The sequence below is a fragment of the Protopterus annectens genome, chromosome 4.part0 (assembly GCF_019279795.1).
Source record: "Protopterus annectens isolate FY-2018-M chromosome 4.part0, PAN1.0, whole genome shotgun sequence".
NCBI lineage: Eukaryota > Metazoa > Chordata > Ceratodontiformes > Protopteridae > Protopterus > Protopterus annectens.
In genome coordinates this window covers 1,895,093,122-1,895,109,919 of record NC_056733.1, presented here as the reverse complement: position 1 = coordinate 1,895,109,919, position 16,798 = coordinate 1,895,093,122, and the positions used below count along the sequence as shown (strand labels likewise).

At 37.7% G+C, this 16,798-nt stretch overlaps 1 protein-coding gene across 2 annotated transcripts in view; it reads right to left on the bottom strand.

Annotated features, from left to right (window-relative positions):
• The window catches only part of LOC122800065 (calcium/calmodulin-dependent protein kinase type II subunit alpha), a 1,141,826-nt gene that overhangs the window by 699,268 nt on the left and 425,760 nt on the right, over positions 1 to 16,798 (bottom strand). For both annotated transcript variants that reach the window (XM_044069562.1, XM_044069563.1), the window contains exon 7: positions 3,465 to 3,548. In XM_044069562.1, coding sequence (XP_043925497.1) covers positions 3,465 to 3,548 — 84 coding nt within the window. The remainder of the gene's footprint in view (positions 1 to 3,464; positions 3,549 to 16,798) is intronic.

Genomic DNA, 16,798 nt, shown 5'->3' with positions numbered 1-16,798 from the left:
CAGTGACTGCACAGCTGTCAGCATCTTCCAAGCTGAGGAGTGCTTCAAGGGAGTGCAGGTTACTGTTTTGGCTCCTAGCATTGAGCAGCAGGACCTTGAGTTTGTCTCTAGTAGACTTCTTTATGTCAGAAGTTTTGTGTTTTGATATTGCCTAAAAAAGACACTATGGGGGAGGCAAGCATCTTTGATGTATCCAAAAGCCTTGAGGAGACAGGTGAAGGACATCTCTGGCAAAGCAATGTGGTCTGTCGATCATGTTTTCCCAGGCTATCAGATAGTGGATCCTCTGGAGTGACACCAGAAGCTAAGCCAGTTATTGAAATCAATCATTTTTTTGTCTGTATTGTGGCATCATCCCAGGTGAAGGTAGAATGCTGCTTAAGGCTTGGGACATACCTGCCTGAGACACACAGTCTGAGAATTCAATCATGTCTCTCTTCATATAGTCGAGAGAGGTACATCTTAAGTCATTCACTCCAACGTGTACTATGACAAACTCATAACAGTAATTGTTGCTGAGTGACTTGAGTGTGTGCATGATTTGATGTATCCTGGCACCTGACAGGCAGCTGACCGTGACCTTCTCCTTTTCCAGCCTGGTGAGGGGGACATTTGTGTGTCTCACTTTTGAGTCACCTATGACTAGGACATTAGGTTTTGAGGTGTTTTGCTTTGTGGGCTTAATTGTTGAGACACTGATATGTGTGTTATTATGTGTAGTGGTGGATTCTGTTCATATGCCAGTATGTTTAGGTTGTTTGTGCTTTGGAGGTCTCTGGTCTTTTGTTAGGCTCTTAGTGAGTACCTCCACATATGTGGGTTTATATGTCTTGACCTTATCTTGTGTGAATGGAGAGATCTGTGTGCTGATAACCTTTGTGATGTCTTATTTATTGTTATGTGAGAGGGCTAGTTCTAGTTGCATGGTATAGATACAACTCTCACATACTGTATTTGTTTGCTTTAGGAGCAAGTGGTTGTCAGTATACATGAAGCAATTGCTACATTGCCTCAGGATGCCCATGTCAGTCAGGCTGGCTGAAGAAATGTTGGGAAACTGACTGTCTATAGTAGCAGGTAATTCTTAAGTACTAATTCCTAAGATGGCAAATTAGATCAGCTATTGCTCTAGGATTAACAAGGGGACTTATTCTATAGAAGATCAGGGATGGAAAGTAGTTGATGCTGCTCAGTGCTCAGCTGCATTGCCTGCAGAGCAGCAGGAAACCTGGGAGGGTTTCACTGACTGGTGTCAATGGAAAAATCATTTCTAGACGTTTGCGTCTATACAAGGCACCACTAACCCCCATTAAGCGGTGTGCAGCTACCCGCAAACAGGAGGCTTATATACAGTCAAAATTAAACAGTTTTAAACTAGTATACTAAGAGAAAATCACACAATAATCCTTCCTCTAGCAATCCCCAGCTCAGACAAGGCTATACCCACACTCTTCTGCCATAAGGGTGAAGGGGAGCCCTTCTTAATGTAAGATGGCTGGATTTAAATTCAAGTGTGTAAAAAACAGGCTGTGAGTTTTCATATTGTTATTAATTGTTAAATTTAACATAACCTGAAGGACTTCTTCCCTGAAAGTTCTATGTCCTAAAATCATTTTCATTCTAAAATTTTAATAATGATTTGCTCTGTTCTTATAATTTCTTACAACAGAAATTATCTTAGTAATTTTTCTTTCAACCTTTTCAAGGCCATCTCATTGCCTTTTATTATATATATATACAAAATGCATTATTATGCACCAAAATAGATATAATTTAAACTTTATATAAGTCTACCATTTACTTGTCATCAAGCACAGTAATATTTTTCAGTAATAGGCCTAACTGTCTAATAGCTTTAGTGGAAACAGTGGTTACCTGTTTAGAAAACGACCAGTTAGAAGAAACCAATATTCTCAAATCCTTATATTCATTAATTATAGTTAATGTAGCATTTTGCATGAAAATTGGATGACTTCTGATATTCCTACCAAAATACACAACATTACATTTATTAGTGCTGAATTTAATACCAAATTCACTTGACTAATCACTAAGGCTATTTTCATTAGATACAATGAAATCTAGTTTAAAATTATCAGCATACTTATCCAGTGTCATTTGATAGTAGTGACTGATGGAAAAAACAGTAACAAACAGCAATGGGCCCAATCCAGATCCCTGGGAACACCTGATGTTACATTATGAGACACAGAATTCTGTCTTATAACTGTAAAAAGTTGTTTCCAATCAGAAAGCTATTCAATGAATCAATTAATCATCATGGATTATAATTATTTCCAACCAAAACATTATAAATGGTCTAATGTTGCAAAATGTCAAACTCTTTGGCTGTTTTCATCCCATTGTCCACCAAAGTTCTAACATTATCATAAAACTCTATCAAATTAGTTAACGTCAATCTGCCTTCTATCTTTGAGAACCATGTTGATTAATATCATATAAATGATTGTTTAGTATGACATTTATTACTTCCAACAGACACCTTTCAAAAACCTTTTCTTAAAATGTAGGTTAAACTAACCGGACAGCAGTTATTAATATCAGATGTTTTCCTTCCTATATAAAGGAATAATATTTGATATTTCCAAGCATTTGGTACGAGTCCATTATGATGAAGAGCACTGAACAAAAGAGGTTTTTCTAATCTTTATCTTCTTCTTAAATGACTTGGTTAGTTTATTTAATCTTTCTTTTATTCAGTTTCACAGGAATGTTTTAGAATGTACAGAATAATCTCTTCTTTATTTCTGTATAATCTAATTTGGTCTACATTCCATCAATAAGGACATTTATTATTTAAGTTGGGGGGGTTTACCTATAGTACCTTCCATTCCTTATGCATTATCTGCTGCAGAATATTATATCCACCATCTGCATTCATAAACCAATCACTCCTATTGATATAATTTTTATCTTTAATTTTACAGTAATCAGGTTTCTCATAATTATATTTGATAGTCTTCTTAACTGATATTTCTTTATGTTAAAATGTAAAGAGTTGTGATCCAACATGCCTAACAGCATGTCTATTAAGATATTAAATGTCAGACTCTCATCATCTGTTATTAGTAAATCTAAAAATATTGCCCTTCCTGATGTGTTCAACCATTGAATCATGCCATAATATGCATTCATTTCTATAAACCTATTACAATAATTACTGGAAGCCAATTAATGCCAAGTAATATCTTAGTGGTAAAATTCACCCAGTAGAATAATTTTGTTATTATTAAATGTTCTTTCCAGTTTATCTAGGAACTCATTATGTTGTACTTTTTCCAGTTTATGACATTGATAACATGCTACAATCTTAATAATGTCTTGTGCACCAGTGATGACAACCACTAATATTTCCTTGTCACCATCACTTAAGATCAAATTGCTATTTAGTGTATCCTTAATTAATTTTATATAGAAACAAGATTAATTTCTTTACAACTTACCTTAAGTTTCCTCCTTGCATTGAACTTCTTCAAGCAGTCAACAGTCTCTTGTCTGTGCATACAAGAAGCAACAGTAGAGCGATGCTGAAATAAAACAAAAGCAACACTATCAGCGCAAAACAGAACTGACTTCCAATTTCCAGCAGCATTCATGGTAATAAATACATATCATGTATCTGTTTAAATGTTACTTGGTTGCATGAAGGAGTAACAGAAGGCATGTATAACATTATAGACTCAAGCTTTCTGTTTCCTTTTTATTCACGTCTTGGGATGATATTAAAGAGTGTACTCATTTGTGTCTGTGAATTTCATATCTTACACATAACACTCATTGTCCACTTGAAAAAAAATTTGTGACGTTCACTTTTGTGCAACAGTAAAATGAGTTATGCAGATATAGTTGACACTTGCTAAAAAGTTGTCCCTTTTGGCAAGTTTTAGGTTTAGAGTGAAAGAACACAAAGGTGTTTTTTTTACTGTAAACATAAGAACATATAGGAAGAATCTGCACAAAATGTGGAAAGTGTTCATTAGCTTTCCTTTGTTGAAAATGGATAAGCCTCTAAAATGAGTGTATAATCTTCCTATTTTATGCATTGCTTACTAATGTTTTAATTTCCTTTATATTAATTTGTGTTGGCTTTGAACACCAGCAAGGCCAATCCATCAGCTTGCTTTGCATGTTGCTGTGGTACCAGCTGTCTTTTTTTATTTTACTCCTTTTGCAAGCTACATCTCTAGTTTTAATTAAAAGGTCTGCAGCAATAACCACTCAATCAGCATAGAAAAACTTTACATTGGCCTTTATTACTCATCTCTTGATTTGACATAATACACACCAGTTATTGAAGTAAATACAGTATTGATGACCTCACTGTTCAGACTATTATTATAGCAGTTTAGAGGTAGAGAGAGTATACAGATCATGTTTAAACACCACAAAAGGCCAGGATATGTCATATGCATTGCTTGATCTACTCATCTGGACACATGTAAAGCAAAAATTTTAGTGCAAAAAAAAAAAAAAAAAGAATAGAAAAATCACTGTTATGGTTTGTTTTGGTTATGTCTCTTTGGGTACTGAAGTCATTGTACTGTTACCTGTCATGAGAGTGATAGTGTCATTAGACTTTGCATGGTAAAAGATATTCTGATAATCTGGGACAAAGTATTTGAAAGAATTCCATACATTTGTACTGTGCTGATGAAGGGAGCCATGATTTAGACAGAAACTAGGTTATCATATTTCAGAGGATGGCTTTGAAACAACACTGTATCAGGCATAAGAGGTGAGATGGAGAGGCAGGGGAAATGGAAGATACACTGATGAAGTGATAAAGGGGAAAGGGTTTTAGTAAACTCTAAGTCCCTTGTATACACAAGATGCAGGTGCCTGTTTTTAGCTTTGAGACCTGTACTATATAATAGTAACTCTGCACATTTTTCAGTCCTGACTGGCTGACTGACTTGCAGAACAAGATGGTGTGGAGGTAGAACATTGGGGTGTTTAGTATAATGTAGTCTCTTAAAATCAATATCAAGAGTATTGAAAACTGTAGGTCAAGCCTTCAGACTTCCAACACTGCAGTGTGCTAGAGCAGTCCAACTGGTGTTCCCCTTATTATTTTGTATGGTGGATCACTAAACTAAAATTGCTGTCAAATGTGTATTAAGACGTTCTTAATAAAATCTTTATTAATACTATGTCATATATTGAAACAATGTAGTGACTATCCATACATACTACTGTATTACAAGGCAAAAAATTACATTTTAAAATAATGTCTCGTTTGTTTTGCAATGAAATGAAGTAGACTTATTTCTTTAAATAGGAAATGATACACATAAATATCAAATCAGGAGTATATTTCTGTTCATCTGTTCCTGATAAATTTAAATAAGAATATCTTTTACATCTCCCACTTAATTGAATGACAAAACAGAACAGCAAGATGAAGAGGAAATCATAGTATGTAAAAATGAGATATTATAAAAAAGGAGATGCAAATTCACTACTGCCCAAACTGTAGATCAAATAAAAAAGGAGAGGAGCATCAGTTCAGATTTTCCTTTTTAACCTTTGATAATCATAATTCATCATGACAAATGGCTAACTGGTTAAAGATTTCTAGGACTGTACTAAGGTCAGTGTTTGGATTTAGCATTAATAAATGTTCTGTTTCAAGTCTGTGAATTCAGAACTTATGGATGACACATATATTTTATTTTCCCAATGTAAGCACTTGAGTCTGTGCTAGATATAAAAGGGAAAATGTGCTAAATGTGTTTTAAGCTAAACAATTGACATTACTCTACTGTGATTCTTTTCCCTTTAACTCTCTTAATTTACTATAATAAACATAGTTCTTATGACAGAAGGAGAGACACAGGGCAGCATCCTGCAGGGACTATCCATTTCCTGGATCACAGGGGGTTGCGGACCGATGGTGTGAACTACCACAATTGCTGTGGAATGAGAAGAACAAGAGTCGTTCAAGACAGAATGGGGTAGGTACAAAAGGGTAAGTTAGAGGGTGGGGATGGAAAGGATGAATGATGTTAAGTCTAAAGATAAAGAAGGAGAGAAGGTAGAGTAAGAGGAAGGTGGGGATGAAGGAGAAGTACAATGTTAAAGGTAAGGGGGAAAGTGGGGGTGGAGAAAATATATAATTTTAAGAGTAAGGGGAGAGATGGGGAAGGAGGGGAGGTATAATATTAAAGCTAAGGGGGAACTTTTACAATGTTAAGGTAAGATACTATGGGCTATTTGGAAATCTGATGTTGGAACTGATCAGTAACTGGGTATCGTAAGCCCCATGCCATCAAACAGCTGATTGCAATGATGAAATTACAATGTCAAACTGATGTAATAGGGGCTAGAAGAGCAGACACAGATCAGTGGAAACAGAGACATCATGCCTATGCAGCAGTGAAGATCAGACTCTGTAGAACTGTAGATGGAAGTCAAACCATTGTGCATACATGGGGAAAAATCTACCTGCTTTAATATCATTACATGAGGACATATATCAGATGCAGTGCTGCAGGACATCAGGAATCCATCCCCAAGCAGTAATTCACATCCTGTCACGATACTGCAAAGGTGTACAGGGAATAACATATAGCACCAAGACCTAAATAGTCTAAAACTGCAATGCATGACATCTGTCAATGTGCATATGTCCGAGTCCCAAAATATCGAAAAACACAATGCAAACCTAAACCTCTACCCCTACACCACAAAATACAAACCAACAAATACAAAATAAAGCACTGCTGACTTCTCTACATTTAACCAGGGGCAATCCCCCCCTCCATCTCCCACACCCCCTGCAAATTTAATATACCAACTATAAGACTTCACTACAGTGGAGGAAAGGTACATTTCCTGATCCTCAATGTAATGTGATTTCCATAACAGATGTCCAAATACTTTCTAACACAAATACCTCTCTCTTCCCAAAACACCTACACCTGCCAATGCAAACACATCCACACACACTTATTCCAGCACCGCAAAGGACACTCACACAATTTAGTTAGAAACACAGGAATCCTACCCTTAACAATAATATCTTCCTTACCCTTTACTTCACATGTTTTACAAAACAAGCTCACAAATTCCCTTCACTGGTACATGTAACATCCATCACGTATATTCACTAAAATGCAGCACTTCTTAAAGGGATACTACAATACCCAAACACAACACAATACTCACCTCCACAGATTCAGTATTCTCTGACTCAATATGCTAAAGTTTCAGTATTTTAAGAAGTTGATCTTCTGGTGTCGATCTTCTAATCATCGGTAATGTAAGCTTTTGTGATTTCAAACTAGACCAATATATATATATATATATATATATATATATATATATATATATATATATATGTGTGTGTGTGTGTGTGTGTGTGTGTGTGTGTATGTATGTATGTAATACATGCCATATTAATGCTATGGGTAGTGCAAGATAACTGCTGTGTCTTGATGTGAAGTATCCACTACATCATCATGTGGTGAGAGAAAGCCTTCAGAAATTCCTCAGCGGTGTATATGCCATGATTTCTGACAATATTCAGTACCATCATAGTCTGAGAAAGATATTACTTCCAGGAAGGGGACTTCAGTTCTCCCCTCCTAAAGGCCAGCTTGTCATACGTAATGCTATGTGTCTCCTTCTGGATACTTGTCAGAAGGGTCATTATGGTAAAATATTTGACCTGTGCCTGCAGTGCCACATCTCAGGGTAGTTTTGTATCTCAGGGTATTTGACACCACCATTTTCTATTAACTGTAACATTCTTCTGGATACATTGGTGGGACCATGCTCCTCTGCCCCACACATAGGTCCTACCTCTCCTTTGCATTTGTGAACATAGTTTGATCAGGCCAGGGCCCTGAGGAGTGGCAAATGTCAGGTCATTAAAAGCAGCTAGCATTTCCTCTGGTGAAAAGCAACCTAAGATTAGTAGCATCTTCATAAAGGCAAACAGTGGGACGGTGCCACGATGACTGAGGCAAACAGTGGGACAGTGCCACGATGACTGAGGCAAACAGTGGGACGGTGCCACGATGACTGGTGAGGTGTGCATGCTGTATTTGCTGCCACAGTACATTTGCCAAAAGAAAATAAGCTAGCATAGAAGGAGATTGTAAATTCAATTCAATGCATCCATAACATTTCAAAACCAGTTATAATACATTTAGACGACATTCCAGACCCTCAATAATATCAGATAATATCCTAAATTGCATATCATATTCTTTTCCTAATTGGGAGCTCATAAGAATTACAAGTAAGTTGTAGCTGTCTACAGTCAAATGCATTCCTGATATAACCACACAATTAATATAGCAGACTGCAGATAAAATTTGCTGTAAGGAATGTCCTGCCTCACTACTACTGGGGATTCACTGGTGCAGATCTAGTACACTGTTATCTGTTGCCAGGACGAACCCCGTAAACACTTGCCTTTTGCAGTCATTCACACAAGAGAGGATGTCATGTTCTTGTGAAGAGAAAATGCACAAAATTAAAATCTTTAACAGCTTACATTGAATCTGGTTGCTGTGGCTCTTTTGCCCAGCTAGTTCCCATCACAATCTATCCCCTGCTTGCTTTAAAGTAGCCTTTCCACAACATAGTGGAATACACCCTTTGCAATCCCCTGCTCTGTCTTGCAGGATATCAAAAGTAAAAACAAAAGTTGTGGGTACCATTTGTAAAATACTGTTAACTATATAAACAACATGCTAGATAAATAGGTGGGAAACTTTGTCACATTTAGTGCCTTCATTTTAAAATTCATTAAAATAGATCTGAACAAAATTAATGAAAATCTGTTTCTTTATATGTTTCTACAAAAGCATATGACAAACCTTCACCAATGTACAAATTATTGTAAATATTATCAAAAAAATGAACCTTATACATTTTAATACTTTCTTCTAAAATATAGCTGTAGAAATTATCGATAATAAAATTATTTTTGAAGCTTAAAATATAAATTAAGTGGTTTAATGAGAGCAGAAGAAAATCATAAGAAAAATAATTCAATAGATTATAAAACTATGAACTATTTAAGGTTTTACTCCATACAATTGTGTAAATGTATAACACTTGTAATGGTGCATTTCACATCAGTCATGACCGATTCATGTTATACTAGTACTTTTTGTGGAGCTTTTCTCCCCAGGCCTCTGCTATTTTTTTTTTCACCTTCCAGATGGACATTCTCATTAAGCAAAAGTGAATGAATGAATGGATGAATAAATAAAGACAACCCCCCCCCCAAAAAAAAAAGTGTCAAGGTGTTATTAAACTGTGTAAATAAGAAAATATTGTTAAATCATAAAAAAGAAGGAAATTAAAGAAGGGTTATATAACATGAGTTTACTCCAAAGGTTTAGCTTTCAAGGCACATTTCAAACTAAATGCTTACACAGACCAGGGTGGGAGTGATTTTAGCTCCCACTGAAAGTCCTTTATTTATAGTTTATTCTGTCAGTCCTGGTTTGTATGGAGAATTCATTTTAGCAATAGTGAATGTTATAATACTGTTCAGTATTATTCCTAATGTGGCTGGTATTGATTTTTAATACATTATATAGCAGGTCACAATAGTCAGGCAATGCCATTTTCTCTTTAATGGTAAATACTATAAGGAGTTAAAATGAGTAGCTATGGGTGTCAGTGTATTCTCATATTTATACAGTTTCTTCATAGTTTGAGCCTTATGGAATACACTTTTAGGTGTTATGAGTGAAGGCACTAATTTCATCAAAATGTGGTAAAGTACAGATGGCTCAGTTTTTATAACCTTTAAAGCAATTTATTCTTAAGTGTTTTATAAGCTTTCATTTGATCTCACTACTTAATTTGGAGCTTCAGAACATGTACAGTTATAAATAATATATACAGGAACACATTTTAACAGAAAATGGTAAAGTTTAAATGATTCACTTGTTAACAATATTTACAATGATTTGTTCACTTGGGAAGGTTTATCATGGGATTTTCTTAGAAACCTTTACAAATTAAGTGTTTTGCTTGTCTGCTTTGCTGAAGTCTTGAATGTAAAAGTGCTCAGTGTGACAGTAAATTTACCTCTTCCTAGAGAGCTCTGTGGCTCTCCACTGCTGCCAGTACTGTTGGGTTGAGCATGTGCCATAACCTGAGAAAGTTCATCCCCTCCAGGCACATTGTCTGTGTTTGTGCAGTACAACCTCAACTGATATGGGAACTGCTCACTTTCTGTTAATAACACAGGTAATTTGTCAACAAGTAAATGATTCCCTTCCCTTTTAGAAGGGCTCTTAGAAACAGATCTGACCTGTCAGTCCGAAATAATTCAATGTCCAGGTGTTTCTCCACAGGAACTTTAAAGTTACTTCACATGGTTCTTATTTTTCAAAGGATCTACCTTCATTTTATACCTTACTGCATAGCTGCCTCAGTGGCTAGGCACTTGTATGCAAAGCAGCCAGATGCTCTGTGGCTAAATCTCATTTGGCTGTTTGCAGTGCTGGTATGGAGCACTGTATCTTTCATGTTTACTTTGTTTGTAGCATTGGTGTGAGGTACTGTGCCAAGCAAGTGCTACTTTGTAAAGCTAGTGTGAACCGCTGAGCCTGTCATGTGCTACTTTGTTTGTAGCATTGGTGTGAGTTACTGTGCCAAGCATGTGCTACTTTGTAAAGCTAGTGCGAAGCGCTGTGAGTGTCATGTATGACTTTGTAGCGCTGGTGTGAAGTAGTGTGCCTAGCATGTGTTACTTTGTAAAGCTCGTGCAAAGCACTGAGCCCATCATGTGTTACTTTGTAGCACTGGTGTGAGTTACTGTGCCAAGCATGTGCTACTTTGTAAAACTACTGTGAAGCACTGTGTGTGTCATGTATTACTTTGTAGTGCTGGTGTGAAGTAGTGCACCTAGCATGTGTTATTTTGTAAAGCTAGCGTAAAGAACTGTGACTGTCATGTATTACTTATTACTTTGTAGCACTGGTGTGAGTTACTGTGTCAAGCATGTGCTACTTTGTAAAGCTAGTGTGAAGCACTAACTCTGTCATGTATTACTTTGTGGGGCTAGAGTGGAGTACAGTGCCTGCCATGTTTATTTTGATTATGGTATCAGTGTAGAATAAAAACCAAATTGCCGCTATACCTCCTAAAGTATCCTGTAGCAAACACCAGCACCAAATTAACGAAAGTAACTAGACAGGATACACCACGAGAACACGTTCTTCAAAAGAATTTCCTTTATTCCAAGCAGTAAAACAAACAGGGATAAGCGCTTTCGCGTGCTGCTTGCACGCTTCTTCAGATCAATAAAACAGTGTCTATCCTTGTTCCTTTTATATCAACAATACTTCCAATTAAACTTAAAATCATTAAACAATCAAATAATTAACTAATCAGAAAGGTTTTCAAAATTAACTGATTGAAGAAATCCATGCCTCTATTATGCATTAAACTTCTGCCTCAGACACTCAAGGTGATTTTTACGTTTCACATATTATGGCAATATTTCCTCAATAGAAAATAATCAAATAATAACTTCTAAAAAAACATATTTATAATAAGTAAAACATAAATAAATTTTAGTAAAAATGTTCCCTAAAACAAAATAAAACATTATTAGGTTGCATTTCACTTTAACCAATTTGATTGATAGGTTAACGCGTATGGATGTGCAAACTTATCCATATAATAATGAATGAATTTCATCTTCCGTATATCAGTTCCAAAACTATAAAATATGGAAGGAATATAAAATGAAGTAAATAAGTAGTTGAAATAAATATAAATAAAACGAAGTATGACTAGACATCTTGATATTTAATCACTGACTTCATGTCCAAGATTCTGTTGTAGATCAAATGCGATTTTTTATACTTCATGTCCTATGTCAGAATCTTTATAAAATCTATAGTATACCTATCTGTACTTGCTGTTGTGCCCGCTATTAAATTTCATTTTACCGTTATTGAAATATATCATGTTAAATATTCAATATATATGTGAATAATACGTTCACAATATAAAATTTAAAACATGAAATTCAAAGAGCTGACTCTAGATTTCCTTGCATGAACACGACGTCAAAGTTCTCTATTATATTTAAACTCATTAGAATAGCTGAAACTTGCCTGCAACTAAATTTAAATCTAAATCTAAACTAGTTAAAAAATGAGTCTGATGGTAAAGTGCTTTGTGCGTCTATGGTAATCTTATGATATGTGAATTTGTGTATGAGGCATGTAATCCTCATAGCATGCTAACTAGTTATAATTTTTTATAAGTTTTTATATAAAAAACGATAATTGATGTAAAATATAACATGAAGTGTAGAAACAAGAAATGATGAAATAAAAAATTATATATATATGTTGACCCAAAAAATTCATTAATATATCACTGTGCGTATATCAAATGTCGTAGTTTTCACTGCTTGTTCTAATAAGTTATTACTATAAATACTTAATCGATAATGTGTAGTTTTGTCTTGTTGTTCCCAGTACTAAATAAGATCTACATGAGAAATATGTATGAAAAAGTATAATACATAAATACATGAATGTCTGAATGAAGAATAAATAAATAAGATGTTCAAACATAAAAAAATATATACATGAATATGATATTTCATTGATTGTTCAATCCGTGCAAAAGGAACCTCTAGATATAATATTCGAGTCTCATTCTAGTATAGTGACCCAAGTTTATTTCAAGTGAAGCTGTCTGATTACACAGTCAAAGACACTCATAGTCAAGAGAAAAGAGGAAAAAAAAAAAAAATTACTGCTTGGAATAAAGGAAATTCTTTTGAAGAACGTGTTCTCGTGGTGTATCCTGTCTAGTTACTTTCGTTAATTATGGTATCAGTGTGAGACACTGTACCTGCCATGTTTTACTTTGTCATGCCAATGTGGTGCACTTTTTTTGTGAGGGTGTTTAGCACTATGTCAATCATATTTCACTTTGTGGTGTTGGTGCAAGGCACTGTGATTGTCATGTATTACTTTGTGCTGTCGGTATGATATGTGCATGTCATGTTTTATTGCTGGTTTGAAGTACTATGACTGTAATGTTTTACTCAGTTTGTGGTACACATCTAAGGCACTGTACTTGTCATGTTTTTTTTTTTTTGTATTTTTTTTTTTTTGGGCTGCAAGTGTAAGACATTGTGCCTGGTATGTATTACTTAGCCTGTGCTGCTGGTGTGAGGTTTGCCTGTCATGTTTTATTTTGTTTGTGATGCATGTGTGAGGCACTGCATCTGTTAAGTTTTTCTTCATTGGTGGTGATAGTGTAAGGCACTTTACTTATGATGTTTTATAATGTTTGTGGTCCAAGTATGAGCTACTGTACCCGTAATGCTTTACTCAACATGAGATACTGTACCTGTAATGCTTTACTCAATTTGTGGTGCAAGTGTGAAACACTGTGCCTATCATGTACTACTTTGCCTGTGCTGCTGGTGTGAGGTGTGTTTTCATGTATTGCTTTACTTGTGCTGCTGGTGTGAGATGTGTTGTCATGTATTGTTTTGCTCGTACTGCTGGTGTGAGATGTGTTGTCATGAATTGCTTTGCCAGTGCTGCTGGTGTGAGGTTCACCTGTTATATTTTACTTTGTGGTGTTGGTGTGAGGCACTGCTTCAGTCATGTATTACCTTGTTTATGCCACTAGTGTGAGGTGTGTCTGTCATGTTTTTCTTTGGTCATGGTGCTGATGGGAGACACTGTGCCTGTCATTTTTCTCTTTGTTTCTGATACTGGTATGAGGTACCCTGTTTTTCATGTTTTACTTTTTTGCCTTGCTGCTGTGAGGCACTGTGCCTGTCATGTATTACTTTATCTGGGCTGCTAGTGTGAGGTGTGTTTTCATGTATTGCTTTGCCTGTGCTGCTGGTGTGAGGTGTGTTTCATGTATTGCTTTGCCTGTGCTGCTGGTGTGAGGTGTGTTGTCATGTATTGCTTTGCCTGTGCTGCTGGTGTGAGATGTGTTGTCATGTATTGCTTTGCCTGTGGTATCGGTGTGAGGTGTGTTGTCATGTATTGCTTTGCCTGTGGTGTTGGTGTGAGGTGTGTTGTCATGTATTGCTTTGCCTGTGCTGCTGGTGTGAGATGTGTTGTCATGCATTGCTTTGCCTGTGGTATCAGTGTGAGGTGTGTTGTCATGTATTGCTTTGCCTGTGGTATCGGTGTGAGGTGTGTTGTCATGTATTGCTTTGCCTGTGGCATCGGTGTGAGGTGTGTTGTCATGTATTGCTTTGCCTGTGGTGTTGGTGTGAGGTGTGTTGTTATGTATTGCTTTGCCTGTGCTGCTGGTGTGAGGTGTGTTGTCATGTATTGCTTTGCCTGTGCTGTTGGTGTGAGGTGTGTTGTCATGTATTGCTTTGCCTGTGGTGTTGGTGTGAGGTGTGTTGTTATGTATTGCTTTGCCTGTGCTGTTGGTGTGAGGTGTGTTGTCATGTATTGCTTTGCCTGTGCTGTTGGTGTGAGGTGTGTTGTCATGTATTGCTTTGCCTGTGGCATCGGTGTGAGGTTTGTTGTCATGTATTGCTTTGCCTGTGGTGTTGGTGTGAGGTGTGTTGTCATGTATTGCTTTGCCTGTGCTGCTGGTGTGAGGTGTGTTGTCATGTATTGCTTTGCCTGTGCTGTTGGTGTGAGGTGTGTTGTCATGTATTGCTTTGCCTGTGGTGTTGGTGTGAGGTGTGTTGTTATGTATTGCTTTGCCTGTGCTGTTGGTGTGAGGTGTGTTGTCATGTATTGCTTTGCCTGTGCTGTTGGTGTGAGGTGTGTTGTCATGTATTGCTTTGCCTGTGGTATTGGTGTGAGGTGTGTTGCCATGTATTGCTTTGCCTGTGGTGTTGGTGTGAGGTGTGTTGTCATGTATTGCTTTGCCTGTGATATTGGTGTGAGGTGTGTTGCCATGTATTGCTTTGCCTGTGGTGTTGGTGTGAGGTGTGTTGTCATGTATTGCTTTGCCTGTGGTATTGGTGTGAGGTGTGTTGCCATGTATTGCTTTGCCTGTGGTGTTGGTGTGAGGTGTGTTGTAATGTATTGCTTTGCTTGTGCTGCTGCTGTGAGGTATGCCTGGTCATGTACTGCTTTAGTTGTGCTGCTGGTGCTGGTGTGAGGCACTGTGCCTGTCATGTATTACTTTATCTGGGCTGCTAGTGTGAGGTGTGTTTTCATGTATTGCTTTGCCTGTGCTGCTGGTGTGAGGTGTGTTGTTATGTATTGCTTTGCCTGTGCTGCTGGTGTGAGGTGTGTTGTTATGTATTGCTTTGCCTGTGCTGTTGGTGTGAGGTGTGTTGTCATGTATTGCTTTGCCTGTGATATTGGTGTGAGGTGTGTTGCCATGTATTGCTTTGCCTGTGATATTGGTGTGAGGTGTGTTGCCATGTATTGCTTTGCCTGTGGTGTTGGTGTGAGGTGTGTTGCCATGTATTGCTTTGCCTGTGATATTGGTGTGAGGTGTGTTGTCATGTATTGCTTTGCCTGTGATATTGGTGTGAGGTGTGTTGTCATGTATTGCTTTGCCTGTGGTGTTGGTGTGAGGTGTGTTGTCATGTATTGCTTTGCCTGTGATATTGGTGTGAGGTGTGTTGCCATGTATTGCTTTGCCTGTGGTGTTGGTGTGAGGTGTGTTGCCATGTATTGCTTTGCCTGTGGTGTTGGTGTGAGGTGTGTTGCCATGTATTGCTTTGCCTGTGGTGTTGGTGTGAGGTGTGTTGCCATGTATTGCTTTGCCTGTGGTGTTGGTGTGAGGTGTGTTGTCATGTATTGCTTTGTCTGTGGTGTTGGTGTGAGGTGTGTTGTCATGTATTGCTTTGCCTGTGATATTGGTGTGAGGTGTGTTGCCATGTATTGCTTTGCCTGTGGTGTTGGTGTGAGGTGTGATGCCATGTATTGCTTTGCCTGTGATATTGGTGTGAGGTGTGTTGTCATGTATTGCTTTGCCTGTGATATTGGTGTGAGGTGTGTTGTCATGTATTGCTTTGCCTGTGGTGTTGGTGTGAGGTGTGTTGTCATGTATTGCTTTGCCTGTGGTGTTGGTGTGAGGTGTGTTGCCATGTATTGCTTTGTCTGTGGTGTTGGTGTGAGGTGTGTTGCCATGTATTGCTTTGCCTGTGGTGTTGGTGTGAGGTGTGTTGTCATGTATTGCTTTGCCTGTGGTGTTGGTGTGAGGTGTGTTGCCATGTATTGCTTTGCCTGTGCTGCTGGTGTGAGGTGTGTTGCCATGTATTGCTTTGCCTGTGGTGTTGGTGTGAGGTGTGTTGTCATGTATTGCTTTGCCGGTGGTGTTGGTGTGAGGTGTGTTGCCATGTATTGCTTTGCCTGTGGTGTTGGTGTGAGGTGTGTTGCCATGTATTGCTTTGCCTGTGGTGTTGGTGTGAGGTGTGTTGCCATGTATTGCTTTGCCTGTGGTGTTGGTGTGAGGTGTGTTGCCATGTATTGCTTTGCCTGTGGTGTTGGTGTGAGGTGTGTTTTCATGTATTGCTTTGCCTGTGGTATTGGTGTGAGGTGTGTTGCCATGTATTGCTTTGCCTGTGGTGTTGGTGTGAGGTGTGTCGTCATGTATTGCTTTGCCTGTGGTGTTGGTGTGAGGTGTGTTGCCATGTATTGCTTTGCCTGTGGTGTTGGTGTGAGGTGTGTTGTCATGTATTGCTTTGCCTGTGGTATCGGTGAGAGGTGTGTTGTCATGTATTGCTTTGCCTGTGGTGTTGGTGTGAGGTGTGTTGCCATGTATTGCTTTGCCTGTGCTGCTGGTGTGAGGTGTGTTGCCATGTATTGCTTTGCCTGTGGGGTTGGGGTGA